Here is a 22,469-nt window from a genome sequence, read left to right as displayed (position 1 = left end):
CATGAGGGACGGGACACGAGGGACGGGACACGAGGGACGGGACACGAGGGAACGGACACGAGGGAACGGACACGGGGCACGGGACACGAGGGACGGGACACGAGGGAACGGACACGAGGGAACGGACACGAGGCACGGGACACGAGGGACGGGACACGAGGGAACGGACATGAGGGATGGGACACGAGGGAACGGACACGAGGCACGGGACACGAGGGAACGGACATGAGGGACGGGACACGAGGGAACGGACACGAGGCACGGGACACGAGGGACGGGACATGAGGGACGGGACACGAGGGACGGGACACGAGGGAACGGACACGAGGGACGGGACACGAGGGAAGGGACACGAGGGATGGGACACGAGGGACGGGACATGAGGGACGGGACACGAGGGAACGGACACGAGGGACGGGACACGAGGGACGGGACACGAGGGAACGGACACGGGGCACGGGACACGAGGGACGGGACACGAGGCACGGGACACGAGGGATGGGACACGAGGCACGGGACACGAGGGATGGGACAGGAGGGAACGGACACGAGGGACGGGACACGAGGGAATGGACACGAGGGACGGGACACGAGGGAACGGACACGAGGGACGGGACACGAGGGAACGGACACGGGACACGAGGGAACGGACACGAGGGACGGGACACGAGGGAACGGACACGAGGGAACGGACACGAGGGACGGGACACGAGGGAACGGACACGAGGGAACGGGAGATGAGGGAACGGACACGAGGGAACGGACACAGGAGAGGGAACAGAGGGACAGGACACGAGGGATGGGACACGAGGGACGGGACACGAGGGATGGGACACGAGGGACGGGACATGAGGGACAGGACACGAGGGATGGGACACGAGGCACGGGACACGAGGGATGGGACACGAGGCACGGGACACGAGGGATGGGACACGAGGGAACGGACACGAGTGAGAGGACATGAGGGACGGGATACGAGGGACAGGACACGAGGGACGGGACACGAGGGACGGGACACGAGTGACAGGACAGAGGTGACAGACACGAGTGACAGACACGAGTGACAGACACGAGTGACAGGACACGAGTGACAGACACGAGTGACAGACACGAGTGACAGGACAGAGGTGACAGGACAGAGGTGACAGACACGAGTGACAGACACGAGTGACAGGACACGAGTGACAGACACGAGTGACAGGACACGAGTGACAGACACGAGTGACAGACACGAGTGACAGGACAGAGGTGACAGGACAGAGGTGACAGACACGAGTGACAGACACGAGTGACAGGACACGAGTGACAGGACACGAGTGACAGACACGAGTGACAGGACAGAGGTGACAGACACGAGTGACAGACACGAGTGACAGACACGAGTGACAGACACGAGTGACAGACACGAGTGACAGGACAGAGGTGACAGACACGAGTGACAGGACACGAGTGACAGACACGAGTGACAGGACACGAGTGACAGACACGAGTGACAGACACGAGTGACAGGACAGAGGTGACAGGACAGAGGTGACAGACACGAGTGACAGGACACGAGTGACAGGACACGAGTGACAGACACGAGTGACAGGACAGAGGTGACAGACACGAGTGACAGGACACGAGTGACAGACACGAGTGACAGACACGAGTGACAGACACGAGTGACAGACACGAGTGACAGGACAGAGGTGACAGACACGAGTGACAGACACGAGTGACAGACACGAGTGACAGACACGAGTGACAGGACAGAGGTGACAGACACGAGTGACAGACACGAGTGACAGGACACGAGTGACAGACACGAGTGACAGGACAGAGGTGACAGACACGAGTGACAGACACGAGTGACAGACACGAGTGACAGGACAGAGGTGACAGACACGAGTGACAGACACGAGTGACAGACACGAGTGACAGACACGAGTGACAGGACAGAGGTGACAGACACGAGTGACAGACACGAGTGACAGGACACGAGTGACAGGACAGAGGTGACAGACACGAGTGACAGGACACGAGTGACAGACACGAGTGACAGACACGAGTGACAGACACGAGTGACAGGACAGAGGTGACAGACACGAGTGACAGACACGAGTGACAGGACAGAGGTGACAGACACGAGTGACAGGACACGAGTGACAGACACGAGTGACAGACACGAGTGACAGGACAGAGGTGACAGACACGAGTGACAGACACGAGTGACAGACACGAGTGACAGGACAGAGGTGACAGACACGAGTGACAGACACGAGTGACAGACACGAGTGACAGACACGAGTGACAGGACAGAGGTGACAGACACGAGTGACAGACACGAGTGACAGGACAGAGGTGACAGACACGAGTGACAGACACGAGTGACAGACACGAGTGACAGGACAGAGGTGACAGACACGAGTGACAGACACGAGTGACAGACACGAGTGACAGACACGAGTGACAGGACAGAGGTGACAGACACGAGTGACAGACACGAGTGACAGGACGCGACCGCCGGGGCAGTTCCGCCCCCGCTCGCTGGGGGCGCCCGAGCGCCGCGGCCGCGCCCCACCGCTCTCCGCACAGGTTTGGCCCCGCGCGGCCGCCGTCCGGCCCGCGCCCCGCCCGGTGCCGCCATATTTTGGCCGCCGCCGCCACCACCGGAGCCGCCGCCGCCGCCGCCGCGATGGGTGAGGGCCCTGAGGGGCGGGCGCGGCCCGGGGAGCTCCGGGCACGGCGAGGGGATGGGGTGGAGCCGGAGAAGCCGCCCGAGGCCGGGCGGCGCGCACAGCCCGTCCGCCCCGCGCTGCCGCCTCCCTCGCCTCTCACCGGCGTCCCGGGCGCTCCCGGCGCTGAGGGCGGCGGGGCCGGCGCGGCCGCTGAGTCATCCCGGGGGCGTGGGGGTCTTCGGGGGCTCTCGGTGAGGGCGGCCCGCGGCTTCTGAGCGCTTCGGGCAGCGCCTCTGGGGAGCTCCGCTTGGGGCGGGAGCCGCGGGGGGGTTAAGGGCGAAGTACCCCGGCTTTGGGGGTGCCGGGCTTGCAGAACCTCGCGTTTGGGGGTGTCGGGGTGAAGTACCCCGGCTTTGGGGGTGCCAGGGCTGCAGTGCCTGGTTTTTGGGGTGTCAGGGTGAAATACCCCGGTTTTAGGGTGCCGGGGCTGTAAGACTCCGGCTTTGGAGGTGCCGGGGTTGCAATACCCCGGTTTTTGGGGTGCCAGGGCGGAATACCCCGATTTTAGGGGTGCTAGAGCTGCGGTGCCAGGGCTGTAATACTCCGGGTTTAGGGGTGCCAGGGCTGTAATATTCCGACTTTAGGGGTGCCAGGGCTGTAATACTCCGGGTTTAGGGGTGCCAGGACTGCCGTGCCCCGGTTTAGGGGTGCCGGGGTTGCAATACCCCGGTTTTTTGGGGTGCCAGGGCTGCAGTGCCCGGTTTTTTGGGGTGCCAGGATTAATTTTCCCGGTCTTTGGGGTGCCAGGATGAATTATCCCGGTTTTAGGGATGCCAGGGCTGCAGTGCCCATTTCATGGGGCACCAGGGTGAATTACCCCGGTTTTAGGGGTGCCAGGATGAATTATCCCAGTTTTTGGGGTGCCGGGGCTGCATTGCCCGGTTTTTGGGGTACCAGGGTGAAATATCCCGATTTTAGAGGTGCCAGAGCTGCAGTGCCCGGTTTTTGGGGTGCCAGGATGAATTTTCCCGCTTTTTGGGGTGCCAGGATGAATTATCCCGGTTTTAGGGATGCCAGGGCTGCAGTGCCCATTTCTTGGGGTGCCAGGATGAATTATCCCGGTTTTAGGAGTGCCAGGGCTGCAGTGCCCGGTTTTTGGGGTGTCAGGTTGATTTATCCCGGTTTTAGAAGTGCCAGGGTGAAATATCCCGATTTTAGAGGTGCCAGAGCTGCAGTGCTCGGTTTTAGGGGTGCCAGGATGAATTATCCCGGTTTTAGGGGTGCCAGGGCTGCAGTGCCCGGTTTTTGGGGTGCCAGGAGCTGCGAGAGCCCGGGTTTGGGGTGTCAATGCTGTCCCTTTGGGCTGTTTGGGGCTGTCAGCTCTCTCTGCTCCATTCCAATCCTCCCACAGGTGCTGGGCTTCAGCTCTGACCTCCCCCAGAGCTCGGGGACCCCCCCAAAAACTCTCTGCAGTTCTGATAACCCAGCGGGGCTCTGCTTGGTGGGACTTTTATTAAATAAAAATCAAACTCCAGCCCTCTGTGTCACTGAGCACGGGCTGGGCTGTCCCAAATAAATCCCAGCTCAGTGTTTCCCATTCAAAAAGTGCTTTAATTCCAGCAGCTTTTTGGTTTGATGTGGGAGGTCCCAGCTCAGGGAGGAGAGGTAGATTTTATTGGGTTTTTATTTGATTTGTTTTGAGGATTCCTATAGGGTTTGGAAGGATGAGGTGGAAAAGCCCCAGCCTTGTAGCAGCTGTGTTTTCCTTAAAATTGACTGAGGATCTTCTGGAAATAAAGATTAAAATGTTTCCATTTTCCACCTGCAATGTTGTCTTTTAAGCAGAGCTGCTTCAGAAGCTTAATGGCTTTAAAGTAGCAAATTTAGGTTGGATATTGGGAAGAAATTCTTCCCTGTGAGAGGCTGGGATGGATTTCCCAGAGAAGCTGTGGCTGGAATTATCCCAGCCCAGGTTGGACAGGGCTTGGAGCAGCCTGGCATGGTGGAAGTTTTCAGCTCCAGGGATTCAGTGAAGCTTCAAAATTACTCTGTGATCATTTAAAAATTATCATTTAAAAATTATCTTACTTTTCATGATATCATCAGGAGCTTTTCTGCCCCCCTCCAAAGCCTCCTGAGGTGCTCCAGGAGAAATCAGTGATCAGTCTGTGTGTCTCCCAGCCCTGGACAGCTTGGAAATCTTAATTTATGGCTTCAGATGTAAAACCTGGACTGGCAGCTCTGAGGAGAAAAATGTCCTGGAGCCTGGTGGGAACGTCTGGAAATTCTTGGGGCAGTTTTATGTGGAGCTGAGAAGTTTGTGCACAGGAGCTTCCCCTTCTTCCCACCCCTGTAAGAGCTGAATATCCCCCCTGTTTGAATTATCCTCATGGAACTTTATTATTTTTAAACAAGGCTTTATTATTTTTAAACCCAGCTAAGGCTGGGGTTGTTTTTGGTTTTTTTTTTTATTTTTTTTATTATTATAAGTTAATGATGCTGTTTGGAATTGTCATTTGCATGGCAAACGAGGAATGAACTGATGACATCTTTAAATGCCTTTTTTAGTGCTGCTTAACCCGTGGAGCAGTGTTAATGCTCAATTCTCAATAAAAGCCCCGTGGCTGACGAATTTAACAGTTAATTGGCTGGTTTGCTTTGTTTGCTTTAGTTCAGCAGAGCAAACACGAACTTTGTCAAGGGGGAGAGTTTGATCTTTAAAATCCTGCGGAGTGAAAGTCCTGATTCCTTCAGGCTTTCAGTCCTGGGGCTGGTGAGGTGCAGGTAAATCTGCTTAGCAAATCACACAGTCCTGTTTGTTTCTGAGGCAAAGCACATGTTGGAAGGGATGGATTTACTGGAATTTCATATCCTTCTGTAATTGTCTCTGCGTGTTTCTGGTCGGTTTTAATCTGGAACTCTCCTGGGTCGAGTTTGAGTGGATTCAGTTTGTTTCTCCCTGGTTTAGGGACTGTTCCCAGCTGACACTTGTGCTTGATCAGTCCATTTTGAAAGGAAATCAGAATGGATAAACCAGCTTGAAGAGGACTTAAAGCCCTCAAATTTTGGGATGAAAAGATCAAATGAGGAGTAGGAAGCATTGAGACCTGGCCTGAGGAGTTGCTGGGTTCTTTTTCCAGCAGGGCAGGGACATTCCAAAAGGATTCCTAATCTTGTTTTAACCCTGGGGAATGACAAACGCTGCCTGCCAGTGAATTTCCCCCGAAGAGAACTTTTCGCCTGTCCCTTCCCCCTCGCAGCGCTGCACATTCCAGCGGTGATATCACATCCCTGGCTGCGGGAGCTGAGCGAGCCAAAGAGCCCCGGGGATTTACCGGGGATTTACCGGCACAGCCAGTCCCGGCGACACGGCCAGCCTGCTCCAGCACACCTCTGGCACAGCCTCTGCAGGAGTTTTGTGCTGCCAAACACCCCAATAACCCCTGGGAGAGCAAACCAGACCCGCCCCAGTGTCAGCACAGCAGAATTCTGCTGCTTTTCCAGGGTTTAAGTGCAGCAGGGTTGTGGGCACAGCCAGAGTTGGCATTATTTGACAGGATTTTTCTTTTTTTTTTGGTGTAGTTGTTCTCCTGTTTAGCTTCATTTGTTGTGTCTTCTGAGCAAACAAAGTGAATTTTTTCCCTTTTATTTTTTCTTATTAATTCGCTGCAAAAATAGTGGTGACAGTAAAAAAATGTGGTTTTGACTGAATTCTGCTAGCAGCTCAGAGCTGTTCTTTTACACATCAATTCAACTACTTTTATGTAGTTATTCATTTGATTTGTATTTAAATAATACAGATGATTTAGTCTTCTTTTTCTAGGGTTTCAGTTCACTTAATAAAGTTGTCCTGGACAGTTTTGTTTTTTTTTTTTTTTTTCCCCTAGAAGAGTCCTCTGGAGATGTCAATGATGGCAGAACCCTCTGGGATTTCAGGGAATTGGAGAAATATGAGGAATGAGGTGAAACCCAGCAGTTCACTCCATTTATTTTGCTGCAATTTGTCTAATTTAGAGGCGTTTAAATTGTAAATCACCAACTTTATCCCATCCCAGGGAAAACTTGGGTGGAAAGGGCCTTTGGAGGTCACCTGAGAGCTGGGAATGTCCCCAGCAGGCACTAATTGGCAGATCAGTGCTGCTGAAGTTCCTCAAGTGTATTTATTTACACTTGCATAATTCCCCAAGCAGGGAGCAGCTGTCAGCCCTGCTGTGTGCTCAGAGCCACCTTTGGAAGATTCCCTGTGGAATATTCCCTGTGGGAAGGGACATTTGGGCTCCATTGGGCACAAATCCTGCAGTGACTCAGCTCCCAGGCCTTAATCAGCAGCTGAAGAAAAACGTTGGAAGCAAATGTTTCTTGTCTTGCAGAAAACTGGGAAGAGGCAGGCTCGGATTCCCCATCCAGGAGCATCCAGAAGCTGTTAGAGTAACAACTCTGCAATTACAGTTTCCTGCTGTGGCTTGTGCTGGATTTACAGGGATTTGAGTGCCCTGCTGAGCCTTCAAAGTCAAACTTTCACCCCGTTTTTCTTTTCTTTTAAGTGGGAAATACATTCTCATCCTATTTATGAGTGTGGCAACTTGGGCTTGTAATTCTTTGACAGCTGGAGGAGTTTTTTTCCCCTCAGTGAAGGCAAAAGGGGCCAAATTTCTCCCAGCTCCTGAAGGGGATTTCCTTTGCACAGGAAATTGGGAAGGTGTTGTTCAGTTCCATCCTTAAGTTTGAAATGCAAACACTGTGGGGTTTTTTTTAAATTTATTTTTTTATTTTTTACTGGAGCTGTGATTGATGTTCACTAATCCAGGGAGCTACAAAAATCACAACTTGGAGAAATGGGATTCCTAAAGATTTGTCTAAGCTGGATCAGAACTTTTTAAAATGGAATGAATCTTGCAAGATTTGTTGTTTTCTTGAGTGAACTCTCAGAGTTCAGTGCCCACTGGCACTTCTATAAAAGCAACAGGTGAAAATCTGTGGCTGGAGTCTCTTCCTTAAGAGCAGAGGATTCCTGACAGCCCAGGTACTCCCAGGCCCTGATTAATTTGGGTTTGGGGATATTCCCACAGATGGAATTGGAGTTCAGAGTTAACACAAATGATTGGCACTGAAACATTCCAAACACACATTTTGTCCTGCTGTGTTTCATTCCATGAGTTTGGCCCTGCTGCAGTCCAGAGCTCACTGTGAGGTCCTGATCCTGCATTTCTCACACCCATTGCCATGGAAACGGGGTGGAATGTCCCAAATCAGCATTCTCGTGCTATTAAAGCACTGCCAGAGATGATGGGCTGGGGAAAAAAAAAAAATCAATGGAAATCATCTGCAGGAATAAACTGTGAGAGAAAAACCAGGGAGTTTTGTGACTCCCTGAAGAGTTATCTTTGGGGTTTCCCTGCAGGACGAGAGGGACAAAAACAAAAAATCCTTAAAGGTTTTGGTGCTCTGGGACATAAAAACCCTTAAAGGACAAGGTGCTGAGTGCTCCTGAGTCTGGCTGTCCTGGCACAGCTGAGTTTGGAGGCAGCTGAGCTGTCATGTGTCCCTTGGCTATTTATGGGACTGCCTGGTGATCCTGGGCATCCTCACTTCTCCTTCCTCCTATTCTTCCAAACCACCTTTTCATTGGAGGCTTTGCTTTCCAAAAGGGAGGGTTGAGATTCTTAAATTGTTTGGGGAACTAAGCTGTCACTCCCTCTGTGTGGTTGCATGAGCCACAACGGGGTAGAAATACAAATAAAAACATAACAGTGGTGCTTAAATACATTTTCTGAATGAAAATCTATATCTAGGTGACACCTGGCTATTGTATGGTCAGCTATAAACCCCTAAAGCCTGGAGGTTTCTCTCTTTTTTGGTGTCTTTTTAGCTGATTTTGGGAAATGATGGAACTGAAAGTATTTTGTTTCCTCTCCTGTTAAAATTTTAAATTTTTTCGTGTTGTTTTCTCTCTCCTTAGTAACGAAAAGCTGGATATTTGTATTTAGTAGATGTTTTTTCTTGGGTTGCCTGTGGAGTTTTGGGTCTGACACTTGGAAGTGCTCCAGAGTGGCTGGAGGTTGTTGATAAGTGGGACTGAAACTTTCTGTGAGCCACAGGGCTGAGGGTGCCTCAGGCTCGAAATGAGGAGGAGATAAAGCTGCAAACTTCCTCCTGCCCTTAGCAGCTGGGGAAAAAAAAAAACAAAGATACTGTTTTTCAAATGAGTTCTGAAGGAATAACTTGGTTCAGTGCTAGTTGAGCCTCTGAGGTTTATCCTGAGAAAGGATAAACAAATTATTTGTGCAAGTCACGTCAGAAATGGGAGAGTTTGGGGAGTTTTTGCCATGCTCGAAGCAAGGGGTTCCAGCTGGGGCAGTCAGGGGTTGCCATCCTTCCCTGCTTCAGTTACACTTGGCCCTGGCTGCCTTCAGCTGTGCCAAAAACTGGAGTGTCCCTTCCCTGACTGGGAGGGAGAAAAAACAGACTGGGAGGGAAACTCTGAAGGAATCTGGTTGGAATTGCTGCATTTGTCAGCTCTGGAGCAGCAGCAGCAGAAGTAGGTCAGGTCCTGAACACCTGGTGGGACACAGTCCTGTCCCTCACCTGCAGCTCTGCTCTGTTGTTATGAACTCTGCTGGGTTTGTGCTCTCTGGGAATAAATATCTGGGGGAAAATGCCGTGCTGATAGCAGGGAAATACAAACTGCTGCTGAAAACCAAAGGAACCAAACCAAACTCAGTAAATAAATGTACTCCATCTGGTTGTGCCATGCCTTGTGCACACGGGAAGGACACACAGGAGCAGTGGCAGGAGCCCTGAGGCAGAATTCCTCCTGTTTTCACAGAAAACTATCGAATGAAGAGCTACAAGAACAAAGCCCTGAATCCTGAGGAGATGCGCCGGAGGAGAGAGGAGGAGGGGATTCAGCTGCGCAAACAGAAACGGGAGCAGCAGGTAAGTCACCCACCTGGGGCAGCCCTAGCACAGCCCACACTGCTGGAGTCTGCAGTGATCTCTGCATTCAAGTTTGTTTGTGATCATTTTATCCTGTTCTGAGATCCTGCAGCAGGTCACTCACCCACCTGGGGCAGCCCTAGCACAGCCCACACTGCTGGAGACTGCAGGGATCTGCATTAAAGTTTGTTTGCAATCATTTTTATCCTGTTCTGAGGTTTTAGAGCAGGTAACTCACCCACCTGGGGCAGCCCTAGCACAGCCCACACTGCTGGAGTCTGCAGGGATCTCTGCATTCAAGTTTGTTTGTGATCATTTTATCCTGTTCTGAGGTTTTGGAGCAGGTAACTCACCCACCTGGGGCAGCCCTAGCACAGCCCACACTGCTGGAGACTGCAGGGATCTGCATTAAAGTTTGTTTTTGATCATTTTATCCTGTTCTGAGGTTTTAGAGCAGGTAACTCACCTACCTGGGGCAGCCTTTAGCAAAGCCCAGACTGCTGCAATCTTCAAGGATCTACATTAAAGTTTGTTTGCAGTCTTTATTTTGTTCTATTTTGACTCAGATCTTTCAGCAGGTAACCCACTTGGAGCAGCTTGGGTCAGCCCTAATACTGCCCAGACTGCTGCAATCTTTAAGGATCTGTACATTAAAGTTTATTTGCAGTCATTTTTTCTGTTCTGAGATCTTGCTTTTTTCTCTTTTTTTCTCTGGACCCAGCTCACATGGAGAGCTTTCCAAGCATTTTGTTCTTGGGCTACTCAAGGGGTTTTTTTTGGTGGTTTTGTTTTGTTTTTGGTGGCTTTTTGTTTTGTTTGTTTGGGTTTTTTTGGGGGGGGGATTTTTTTGTGTTTTTTGTTGGTAGATCCTTCATTTTAAAGGTGGTGGGGTTTTTTTTAGATATAATTAGTGAATGGGATTATTTCCTGGAGAAACAGGAAGAGCAAGTGAAAGTATGGCCTGTGTGTATTTCTTAACCCTGAGTGTATTTCTTTTTCGGAAGCACGAAGTGATTACCAAGTGCTATGTCTGGAACTAAATATTTGCTTTATTAGCACCTTATCCAAGCTACTTTTTTTGCCCAGTTTTCCTGATTTTTGGTCAAATTCTACACTTGCCTTCCGTGGTGGCTCAGAGATTTGGTCATTTGCATATCTGAGAGCAAGAATTAGCGCTTAGTTTGTGTGCCAGACTAACCCTGAGAGTGCAGAGCTGCTGGTAATGACCCCTTTTTACTCAGCTTACCTTCAGTCCAGGAGGGATCTTGGCTGAGGAGTTGTGGAACCTGTTCATCGTTGCTTTCTAATTACAATGCCTGGTTCTGGTCCCCACCAGCTCTTCAAAAGGAGGAATGTGGAGCTGATCAGTGAAGATGATTCCATGTTTGACAGTCTCCTGGTGGATTCCTACGTCACTTCCACAACGTGTGGGGTAAGGTGCCCTCAGATTTCATCCTTTGGGGCTGCTGAGGCCCTGCAGAGATTCCCAGAGAAGCTGTGGCTGCCCCTGGATGCCTGGAGTTATCCCAGATTGGACAGGACTTAGAGCAGCCTGGGATAGTGGAAGGGGTTAAGCTCCTTCCAACCCAAACCATCCTGGGATTCTGTGCTTGTATGGAACTGCCAAACTCCAATGGTTTTATTCCCTTACTTTCAGGAATCTTTGTGTGAGTTGGTGCAGGCAGCTGGAACAGCCACAAACCCTTGGCTAAAATGCAAAGAGGAGATTCATTCCTGAGGGGAAATTTCATTCCTGAGGGGAAAATTTATTCCTGAGGGATCCAGAGGGACACCAATGGTGCCATGAGGCCTGCAAAGATCAGTCCATGCCAGGGAATCCCCATCCCAGTGCTCACTCTGGTTTATCAAGGATTATTCCCATGCCAGGGAATCCCCATCCCACTGCTCACTCTGGTTTATCAAGGGTTATTCCCATGCCAGGGAATCCCCATCCCACTGCTCACTCTGGTTTATCAAGGATTATTCCCATGCCAGGGAATCCCCATCCCACTGCTCACTCTGGTTTATCAAGGATTATTCCCATGCCAGGGAATCCCCATCCCACTGCTCACTCTGGTTTATCAAGGATTATTCCCATGCCAGGGAATCCCCATCCCACTGCTCACTCTGGTTTATCAAGGGTTATTCCCATGCCAGGGAATCCCCATCCCACTGCTCACTCTGGTTTATCAAGGGTTATTCCCATGCCAGGGAATCCCCATCCCACTGCTCACTCTGGTTTATTAAGGATTATTCCCATGCCAGGGAATCCCCATCCCACTGCTCACTCTGGTTTATTAAGGATTATTCCCATGCCAGGGAATCCCCATCCCACTGCTCACTCTGGTTTATTAAGGATTATTCCCATGCCAGGGAATCCCCATCCCACTGCTCACTCTGGTTTATCAAGGGTTATTCCCAGCTGCATGTTGAAAATCCTCCTCCAGTGTCCTTTTATTCCATTTTATCCCCTTTTATCCCATTCCCCTCACCAGCATTGCAGATGTGAACTCTGTGCTGGGATCCCCAGTTTTGGATTTCTGGCTAAACCCAAATTGTAGGATGTCATGCCTGTGGTGCCTGGAATAATCTCAGTCTGAAATGAAACCATTCCTCTGTTCTCCTCTGCCTCTTTTCAGGAGGGATTGATCACAGGAGAGATGGTGGAGATGCTTTTCTCAGATGACCCTGACCTACAGCTAGCAACCACTCAGAAATTCAGGAAATTACTCTCCAAAGGTAAAAATAACTCATCCCTGCCCCAGGATCCAACAGAGCCTGCCTTTTACAGGGGTTTGTGCACAAAAAATGGGCAGGCTGGGGGGAAAAAATATCCATAATTGAGAACTGTGATAATCTTTTGTATTGCTGATGATTGCCAGCTGTGCAATTTATACAGAAAATGATTCTGCCAAGCTGCCCTGATGAGTTCAGCCCAGTTTGAGATCATTTAATTAACACTTCAGGCTTGTTACTCCCCTGCATGAGGTCTGTTCACTCCCTGACACTGCCTTGCTTTTTCAGAGCCAAATCCTCCAATAGATGAGGTGATAAACACTCAGGGAGTGGTGGAGAGATTCGTGGAATTCCTGAAAAGAAGTGAAAATTGCACATTACAGGTAAAGGAGGGTCTGTTATTAATTCTTCAGGGTGTGGAGCTGTTTATCCTGTGAACCCACAGGTGCTGTGAGAGGAAAATGATATTTTGAACTCCAAAAATGTGATCTGTAGAAGAAGATAAAACTAGTCTGTAATGCTCAGGCAAAAAAAAAATTGTAAATTACTCAGAATTAAAAATACTGGCAAAAATTCCTTAATTCAGCTGCAGCAGAAGAGAGTTTCCCCTTCATCTAGCTGATATTTCTGCTGGGAGCTGGTGGAGCCATGGGATAAAGCTGCAGGAAGAAACTGTGTGAGGAAAAACCTGCATTGCTGGAGGCAGAGTGGCCAAAAAAAAAAAAAAAAAAGGTTAGAAATGGGTTTGGCCAGTGCTGATCCTGCCTGGGGCAGAGGGAAGGCCTGGGTGGCTTCCTGAGATTCCTTCCAGCACTCTAATAACTCCTGGTTTCTTTGGAGGGGATAAAGAAGCTTCCACACTTGGAATTTAATTCAAGTTGATGACTGCTTTCCTCTTTCTCCCTCCCCTCTGGCCCCAGGCCATGGGGCAAAGGGGCTTTTGGAGAATTGAATGGAAATCTGGTTTGAAACAAAAAAAAAAAAAGAGGCAAAAGGAGGGAATTTCTACTCAGCTTCCCTTGAACTCGCAGCATCTTTGGGGTGTTGGATGAAATACAGGGAATTTTCTATTTTGTGTGTTCCTGCACTGTGGGAAGTGCTTATGGAAGAGAAATGAGCAAGAGATGTCACCACCACTTCATCCTTTGAGCAGCTGTAGCTCTTTTATTGCTCAAGAAAATAAAAACCTTTGAGTACTGAAGTGTTCTCTTCCTTTCTCTCCTAAAACCTTTGCAGCAGAATTGTAGCCAGAATGTCTTTTGCTGCATCAAGCTGATTTTATTTCCTTTATTTTGCTGGATCAGGCTTTATTATTTTGCTGGATCAGGCTGATTTTATTATTTTGCTGGACCAGGCTGATTTTATTCCTTTATTCTGCTGGACCAGGCTGATTTTATTCCTTTATTTTGCTGGACCAGGCTGGTTTTATTCCTTTATTTTGCTGGATCAGGCTGATTTTCTTATTTTGCTGGACCAGGCTGGTTTTATTCCTTTATTTTATGGGATAAGGCTAATTTTATTAGTTTTTGCTAAATCAGGCTGGTTTTATTATTTTGCTGGATCAGGCTGATTTTCTTATTTTGCTGGACCAGGCTGGTTTTATTCCTTTATTTTGCTGGACCAGGCTGATTTTATTCCTTTATTTTGCTGGACCAGGCTGATTTTTATTCCATTATTTTGCTGGACCAGGCTGATTTTATTAGTTATTTTGCTGGACCAGGCTGATTTTGTTATTTTGCTGGATCAGGCTGATTTTTTTTCCTTTATTTTGCTGGATCAGGCTGGTTTTATTCCTTTATTTTATTGGATAAGGCTAATTTTATTAGTTTTTGCTGAATCAGGCTGGTTTTATTATTTTGCTGGATCAGACTGATTTTATTCCTTTATTTTGCTGGATCAGGCTGATTTTATTCCTTTATTTTGCTGGATCAGACTGGTTTTGTTCCAATTTCTCTCTCCTTTCAGTTTGAGGCTGCGTGGGCCCTGACGAACATCGCCTCGGGGACTTCCCAACAAACCAAAATAGTCATCGAGGCTGGGGCAGTTCCCATCTTTATAGAGCTCTTAAACTCTGACTTTGAGGATGTTCAGGAGCAGGTAAGGATCTCTCCTCACTTTGGGATTTTGGGGAGAAGCAGGTGTTCAAAATGCAGTGTTTAAAAGGAGTGATCCCAGCTGGCTGCAGAGCACAGGTTGTCACCTGGAGTTACAGGAAAATTGCTTTCTCAGCACGCTGCCTGTCTCTCCCTGTCAGAAAATGAATGCTGAAGCTGCTGCTGTTTCCTTCCAGGCTGTCTGGGCGTTGGGGAACATTGCTGGAGACAGCTCTGTGTGTAGAGATTATGTCCTGAACTGTGCCATTCTTCCTCCCTTACTCATGTGAGTAGCCACGAGCAGTTCTGGGAGTGCCACTGTACCAGGGCAGCAGTGTTGGAGCTGGGCCAAGATTCCCTGGGAGTCAAACCTGCTTCAGAGAGTGGGATTTTGTCCTGGGATAACATTCCCTACAGATTCCCTGGCACTGTGGGATCCCTGGGAATCAAACCTCTGGTTCTGAGTGGGATTGTGTGGATAAAATTCCTTACAGATTCCCTGGCACTGTGGGATCCCTGGGAATCAAACCTGCTTCAGAGAGTGGAATTGTGTGGATAAAATTCCCTACAGATTCCCTGGCACTGTGGGATCCCTGGGAATCAAACCTCTGGTTCTGAGTGGGATTGTGTGGATAAAATTCCTTACAGAGTCTCTGTCAGTGTGGGATCCCTGGGAATCAAACCTGCTTCAGAGAGTGGGATTTTGTCCTGGGATAACATTCCTTACAGATTCCCTGGCACTGTGGGATCCCTGGGAATCAAACCTGCTTCAGAGCGTGGGAATCTGTGGATAAAATTCCTTACAGAGTCTCTGTCAGTGTGGGATCCCTGGGAATCAAACCTGCTTCAGAGCGTGGGAATCTGTGGATAAAATTCCTTACAGAGTCTCTGTCAGTGTGGGATCCCTGGGAATCAAACCTGCTTCAGAGAGTGGGATTGTGTGGATAAAATTCCTTCATGCTGCTCTGGGGTGCTGCTCCTTCTGGAGTCACAGGGTGTCCCTCAGCTCCTGCTCTCTGCTTGGGATTTTTTTGGGATTAGAGTAAGATCAGGTCTCTCACACCACCTCCCTCAACGTGGTGATAACATAATTCTGTCTGGCCTGGGCTCTTGTTGCTCTGGCAAGAATTAATCTTCACCCACCCTGGAGAAGTGAGGCTTTGTCCCAGTGGCTGATTTTGCTGCTCCTGGTGTCAGCCTGACTCCTCTCCCCACAGGACTCTGAGCTCAGACTGAGCAGTTTGTGTCACTTGGTTTGTGGTGATGACTGGGAGTGTCCTCCTGGGCTGAGCTGGAGCTAAATGGTTTAGCTTTAATTCTTTTGGTTCCCTCTGCTTCCACACCAAGGACAATAATCCCTGGTAATTCTCTGTCCAGGCTCCTCACCACGTCCACCAGGCTGACAATGACACGAAACGCTGTCTGGGCCTTGTCCAACCTGTGCAGAGGGAAGAGCCCACCTCCTGAATTTGATAAGGTGAGAAGAAATGCCCTGTTGGCAGCCAGGTGATGGGGAGACACCCAGTTCAGAGGTTTGGCTGGGTTATTTTGGGCTGTAGAACTCGAGGAGGGCACAGGATGAGGTTTTTCCTGCTGAGGTTGATCTGCACGTTTAATTTTTCCCAACCTTTCTGCTGCACCCCTCAAATAAGGGACAGGCCCAGGCTTCCCTAGAAAGTTTCTCTAAACCATTTTCTTATGAACTCTGGAATTTTGAGACTTCAGTTATGACCCACAACTCTTCTGAGATCTGGAAATGTTGAAAACCAGAACTCCTGTGAGCTGTGGTATCTTCCCTTTCCCTGTCCAGGGAACCTAACTAAAGGTCCTGCTGGCTTTTCAGGCATCTCATCCTCCTTTGGCAACACAAAAATGCTTTAAATCAGCATGTTTTCACTTTTTAAAGTGAAACCTCCCATATCAAAGCTGGGAACCCTGTGCTGATGAAGGGTGAAATCTGAATTGAGTGTAGATATAAACCCACTTATAAATAATTGAGGTGAACTTGGTGTGAACATTGAGAGTCAGAAATGGAGCAGAGCTCTTTAACAGGAGCTCCCAAAGCGCCCTCAGTGTCATTTGAGCGTAGCAGCAAAGCTGCTGAGGTGGCTTTGGAGCTGTGGGGAGAAGGGCTCTGTGGCCATGCAGGACTTGACCTGAGCAGTGAGCACGAGCAGGAGGTGTTTGCCTGCAGGTGTGGTGGTCCTGGCCTGGTGACTAACCCTGGGTGGTGGCTGTTGTTGCAGGTGTCTCCCTGCCTGCCAGTGTTGTCCCGATTGTTGTTCAACAGTGACTCTGACCTGCTGGCAGACGCGTGCTGGGCTCTGTCCTACCTGTCCGATGGTCCCAACGAGAAGATCCAGGCTGTGGTGGACTCAGGGGTGTGCAGGAGGCTGGTGGAGCTCTTAATGTGAGTATCTGTCAGGAGACTGAGTGACAATCCATCTCTATGTCCCACCAAACCTCCCGTGCACACGGGATCCAGGCACCTGAGCTGACCCAGGAGGATCACAGCTGGAATTTGCTGGCTTGGCTTCCTGAGCTGAAGATTTTCCAGTTCTGCTCTACACTGTGAAAAGATACCTGTGCTGGTATCAACATCTGCCCCAAAAAATTACAAATTCATTGATAGAACAAACATTATCCCTATAAATTTCTGAAATTCAACCATTTTTTGAGTGTGGGCCAACCACACAGACAACTGGGAAGAACTTTCTCTCTCCTTTCCCAGATTTCCTTAATTGCAGAGTGTTGTGTGCTCTCAAGCTTCAAAGGGACACCTGGTTATGAGGCAAATCAAAGAACAGTGGCTAGGAGAAATCAGCTTGGCTTTGTTTCTCCAAAATCTGTGTGGAAAAGGGGATGGAGTCGGGATGCAAAAGATCAAACTGTGTTGCAGCTTTGTTTTCAGTGGCAATATGCTCAGCTTACCCTGTGTTCTGTATGGCAGGGGATGGAATCCTAAGGAAATCGTGCAGATGGGATAACGGGGAGGGAACATGAATATCCCAGTGATCTGATGGAGTTGGGTTTGTCTTTGCACAATTTTCCTGCAGGCACAACGATTACAAAGTGGCCTCTCCAGCTCTGCGAGCAGTCGGCAACATCGTGACAGGGGATGACATCCAGACCCAGGTGAGAGGAGAGGAGTTTCCTGCAGGGAATGCAGTGCCTGCCACTGGTGATCTCACTTGTGCTTCCTTTCCCCCAAAGGTGATTCTAAACTGCTCAGCCCTGCCTTGCCTCCTCCATTTATTGAGCAGTCCCAAGGAATCCATCAGGAAAGAGGCGTGCTGGACCATATCCAACATCACAGCAGGGAACAGAGCACAAATCCAGGTACAGTCTCCCCCAGCCTGCCTGCAGTGATCCCACATTCCAAGCTCAAGCATTAAGGATTTGCAGCTTTTCCCTTTCCCTGACCCTCAGAGGCTGGATTGGCTCACTTCTCTTATTCCACAGCCATTTGCAAATTTGCTGCTGCCAAACGAGCTAAAAAAAAAAAAAATGGGGATGAAAATTGGGAATGGCAGCAGCACATGGACTGAACCCCACAGGCTGGATCAGATTGGAATTAGAGGAGATTCAGCCCCTATTTCTCCATCCTCAATCCCTTGGAAGAGCTGGAGCTGGTTGAGGTTTAATTATCCTTTTCCTGACCTCCATAGGGAAGCAGAGCAGAGCTTTCAGCATTCCCCCAGTACTGATGCAATTCCAGGGATTCTCTGGAATCCATGGTTATATCTGGAATGTTATGGAATGTCTGGAATTCTCTGGAATCCATGGTTATATCTGGAATGTTATGGAATTTCTGGAATTCTCTGGAATCTCTGGTTATTCCATAACCAGCTGTGATGGTTATGGAATATCTGGAATCCATGGTTATATCTGGAATATTATGGTTATGGAATGTCTGGAATTCTCTGGAATATGAGCTTATTCCATAACCAGCTGTGATGGTTATGGAATATCTGGAATCCATGGTTATATCTGGAATTTATGGTTATGGAATATCTGGAATCTATGGTTATATCTGGAATTTATGGTTATGGAATGTCTGGAATTCTCTGGAATCTCTGGTTATTCCATAACCAGCTGTGATGGTTATGGAATATCTGGAATCCATGGTTATATCTGGAATATATGGTTATGGAATGTCTGGAATTATCTGGAATCTATGGTTATATCTGGAATCTATGGTTATATCTGGAATCTATGGTTATGGCATATCTGGAATCTATGGTTATATCTGGAATTTATGGTTATGGAATGTCTGGAATGCTCTGGAATCTGTGGTTATTCCATATCCAGCACAGCTGGTTATGGAATATCTGCTTTTAACAGGATTTGGCTTGAGGAATAAACCACAGCAGTCACTTCAGCTTGGGAAGTTCTTCACATGGGGATGTGGAAGTGGAGGTTTCTTTCAGGAAGGCTTTTGGGAAGTGCTGCCAATCCCAAGCCCCTCTCCCTGCCCTCTCTTCCCAGGCAGTCATAGATGCCAACATTTTCCCGGTGCTGATCGAAATCCTGCAGAAAGCGGAATTCCGCACGAGGAAAGAGGCAGCCTGGGCCATCACCAACGCCACCTCAGGAGGGACCCCCGAGCAGATCAGGTATTCCCTGAGCCTCTCCTCCTGGGGCCACACCTGGCAGCTCTGCCTTCAGGGGAATTTCCAGGCAAAGGAGGAATTTGGAGAGATTCTGGAGAGTAACTGAGACGGGCAGAGCTGGGTTGTGGTTTGTAATTGCCTTCTGGATGAGGAGAATTTAATCCCAGATTTTCTCCATCTCTCTTTGGGTAGTTGAGGCTAAATGTCCAAATTTAGTGACAGATTGAATGCCAGTGTGGACTTAACTTGAGCAGCACCTGGATTTCAAAAGTGGCTCCTTCCCTTAAAAAAAAAAAAAAAAAAGAGATTTCTGAAAATAGGGCTGCATACAAATGCAAATAAATGGATCAAAATTAACCTTGCAGAGCAGTAAATGTGTATTTCTAGGTAAATTTGTTCATTTTAGTTGGACTCATCTCCTTTGCTTTCCCAGGGAGCAAAGGTGATGCTCCTGAGCAGGCAGTGATGTCGGTGCTGCTCTCTCTCTGCAGGTACCTGGTGAATTTGGGTTGTATCAAACCTCTGTGTGACCTGCTGACTGTCATGGACTCCAAGATTGTTCTGGTGGCATTGAACGGGCTGGAAAACATCCTGAGGCTGGGAGAGCAGGAAGCCAACCAGAGTGGGACTGGGATCAACCCCTACTGCAGCCTGATTGAGGAGGCCTATGGTAGGTGGGGCTCTGGGCACTGCAGGGGTCTCTTGGTTGCTTTTCTGCTCTGTTGAAGGGTTTATTATATTCCAAAATAGCCAATATTTGTTCCAAAATCTTCTCAAACTCAATTTAGCGGGTGATGAGAAAATACTTGGGAGTAAAAACTCTGACCTGGAGTCCAAGCTGAAAATCGTGGCTTGCACCAGGTGGGAATATGAACCAGAAATGAGCTGAGCTAAGGAAAAAGTGGCAGTTCTGGGTCTAAAATTGCTCTGACTGTGCCCAATTTTACACTTGAAATCCAGGGAGACATTGCTTTTCCCTGGAGTGACTTAATTTGGTGCTGATGGATTTTTTTTTTTTTTTTTTTTTTTTTGGTCCTGCTCTGGATGCTTTGAGGAGGAACAAGTTCCTATTTTGGTCTGAAACTCCCAGTGAGCTGGCAGTGTCTGCTCTGCCCTCTCATTACTCTGAGTGTCCTGATTGTCCCTGGAAGGATAATTCCTGGAATTCCTGAGGGTGCACTGTGCATGGATGCTTTCTGTGCAGTGCTGGATTTAACTGGGGCAGCGAGAGCTGGAGGCCCCTGGGACAAGCCCTGCAGCTACCAAATCCCTCATTTTTAATCCCACTGGAATGTGGGATTAGCCTGCAGCTGGGACCACATCTGGATGAGCTAACCCTGCCTGGCAGGGCTGAAATCCACCTTTGGCACAGCTGGGTTTAGGTGTGGATTTATTCTGCTCACAGAATCCTTCGGAGGGCGGAGAGCGGATTTCTTCCTTTCATCCCATTCCACTAATTTTTTTTTTTTCCTTCAAAGGTTTGGATAAAATAGAATTCCTCCAGAGCCACGAGAACCAGGAGATCTACCAGAAAGCCTTTGATTTGATTGAGCACTACTTTGGGGTGGAGGACGACGCGGCCGTGGCTCCCCAGGTGGACGAGAACCAGCAGCAATACATCTTCCAGCAAGCCGAGGCTCCCATGGAAGGATTCCAGCTATAATCCTGGGGGGAAACCCTCCAAAAAAAACCACACAAAAAAAACCCCACAAAAACAACAAAACCCCACCACAAACTCTCTGGGAAGTTTGGGAGAGCAGCTGTTGGTGCTGGCTGGGAAGGTTTGGACAGCCACTCCACACCTGTTTGGGAAAGCTCTACAACTGCGGAGAGCGCCCGGTGCTCCCGGAGAGAAGGGGAATTTCTGCTCCTGGTTCCTTTGGGCTGCTGCTCACCTTGGCTTTGGAGGCAGGGAGGACACAGAGGTGACAGGTGGCACCTCTTGGTGGCTTCTTCTTTGTGGTGGTGTCTCCCCAGTGCAGTTTTTACCTCCAGCCTTGGGTTGGGTGAGGACACAGAGAGGAGGGAGCTGTTCTGGCCACAGTAATTCTGCAAAACCTGGCTTGATTTATTTAAATTTTCTTTTTTTTTTTTTTTTTTTTTTTTTTTGCACATGTTACTCTTTATTAAAGACTCTTTAATATGCCAAGAGCAAAATTTAGCCCTGGCCTTTCCTCATTCAGGTGGACAGTCCTGGTGAACCCAGGGCCAGTTCCCTGATGAAAAATACTGAAAATGGACAGAAAAAATGAGAAGTTTTCTCACTGCTGGGAAGTTTTTTTTTTTCTGCTGCTTCCCTTTGTCTAGATTTATTTTTTTTTTTTGATTTTTTTTTTTAAGAACTGCTAGTGGTATTTCCAAGGATTAAAAACAACAACAACAAAAAAAAAAAAAGCAACAAGAGCCCAAAGATGGGAACTGGGGTGGATTTTTTTGGAGCAGGAAGCACAGCTGCTGTTGCACAGGTTTGGTTTGCATTGTACTGACTGATCTCAGAGCTCTGAAATGCTGAAACCCACCTTCATCTTTACTTGAAATACTTTATTTGCCATGAGAAACGTGGGCTGAATTCTGGGTTTTTTCCTGCCTTGGGGTGGTTTGGGGGTGGAGGAAGATTTTGGCTCCACCTGCCAGCGGTGATGGGAGCTCCAACAGCACCAGGTTTTCAGGTTTACCTCCTGCTCACAGTCAGATAATGCACATTTTACTTCCAAAACCGGCAAATCTCTGTATTTTTTTATATCATAGATAGGGAAATATTTGTCTAATCGGGCCACAGAGGAAAACTACATATGAAATTGCTGTGATTCCTCTAAAGAAGCACTGTGAGGCAGGCACACCTGGAAACCCCCGCGCTCACGGGTGTCCTGCCGCTCCTCCTGCCGGTGAACGCGCAGCTCCCCGAGCCCCCGCGGCGCTTGTCGAGCGCCTTTGCCGCGATTCCGGTAAAAAAACAGAGGAGCAAACACCCGGTGCTGGGCTGCGGGGCCCTTGTTGTGGAACGAATAAACTCCACCTGTGCAGGTGTCCGGCTGTGGCGTGATGGGGGTACCGGGGGGTGCTCGGTGACCTTGGCAGGGCCCCCGGGAACGGTGGGCGGCGCGCGGGGCGTGCTGGGAGTTGTAGTCTTCGGGCGGGTTGTTCGCAAGGCGTGCTGGGAGTTGTAGGCCACCGTTTTTTCCTTTCCCTCTTCCGCCCTTCCCTTCCTCTTCCTCCTCACTGCTTTTCCTCCAGAGGAGCAGGGCGGGAATTGTTGTTCCACAGGGCAGCCATGCGCCAGGCATTCCTTCCCCTTTCCCTTCTTCCTCCTCCTCGTCCTCTTCTTCTTCCAGGCCTACAGAGCAGGCCGGGAGCCGCGGTTCCTATGGCGACCCCCGCGCTGAGCATGCCGGGAGCTGTAGTTTCTGTGGCTGCTCTCTCGCGGGGCATGC

The 22,469-nt window shown here is 49.1% G+C and overlaps 1 protein-coding gene across 3 annotated transcripts; it reads left to right on the top strand.

Annotated features, from left to right (window-relative positions):
• Positions 1 to 2,612: 2,612 nt before the first annotated feature.
• On the top strand, positions 2,613 to 22,127 carry KPNA6 (karyopherin subunit alpha 6). 3 transcript variants are annotated; one of them, XM_053964718.1, is made up of 14 exons: positions 2,613 to 2,681; positions 9,487 to 9,596; positions 10,933 to 11,028; positions 12,236 to 12,335; positions 12,621 to 12,715; positions 14,298 to 14,429; positions 14,623 to 14,711; positions 15,803 to 15,902; positions 16,672 to 16,835; positions 17,482 to 17,560; positions 17,639 to 17,764; positions 18,914 to 19,041; positions 19,530 to 19,708; positions 20,517 to 22,127. In XM_053964718.1, the coding sequence occupies exons 1-14, from the start codon at positions 2,678 to 2,680 to the stop codon at positions 20,699 to 20,701; spliced, it is 1,587 nt and encodes a 528-aa protein (XP_053820693.1). In that variant the 5' UTR covers positions 2,613 to 2,677; the 3' UTR covers positions 20,702 to 22,127. The 3 variants fall into 3 exon arrangements, with proteins under 3 accessions (XP_053820693.1, XP_053820695.1, XP_053820694.1); XM_053964720.1 differs by lacking the exon at positions 2,613 to 2,681 and adding an exon at positions 2,889 to 2,911; XM_053964719.1 differs by lacking the exon at positions 2,613 to 2,681 and adding an exon at positions 6,575 to 6,622.
• Positions 22,128 to 22,469: the final 342 nt, after the last annotated feature.

This window comes from Vidua chalybeata, chromosome 25 (assembly GCF_026979565.1).
Source record: "Vidua chalybeata isolate OUT-0048 chromosome 25, bVidCha1 merged haplotype, whole genome shotgun sequence".
Classification (NCBI taxonomy): Eukaryota; Metazoa; Chordata; class Aves; order Passeriformes; family Viduidae; genus Vidua; species Vidua chalybeata.
The sequence above is the reverse complement of the archived record's forward strand: the minus strand, read 5'-3'. Positions and strand labels throughout refer to the sequence as shown.

Excerpts from the sequence above, each read along its gene's own strand:
- KPNA6 (XM_053964718.1), top strand. Across the intron at positions 9,597-10,932 it reads AACAGAAACGGGAGCAGCAG|CTCTTCAAAAGGAGGAATGT; the intron begins GTAAGTCACCCA and ends GGTCCCCACCAG. Across the intron at positions 14,430-14,622 it reads TTGAGGATGTTCAGGAGCAG|GCTGTCTGGGCGTTGGGGAA; the intron begins GTAAGGATCTCT and ends GTTTCCTTCCAG.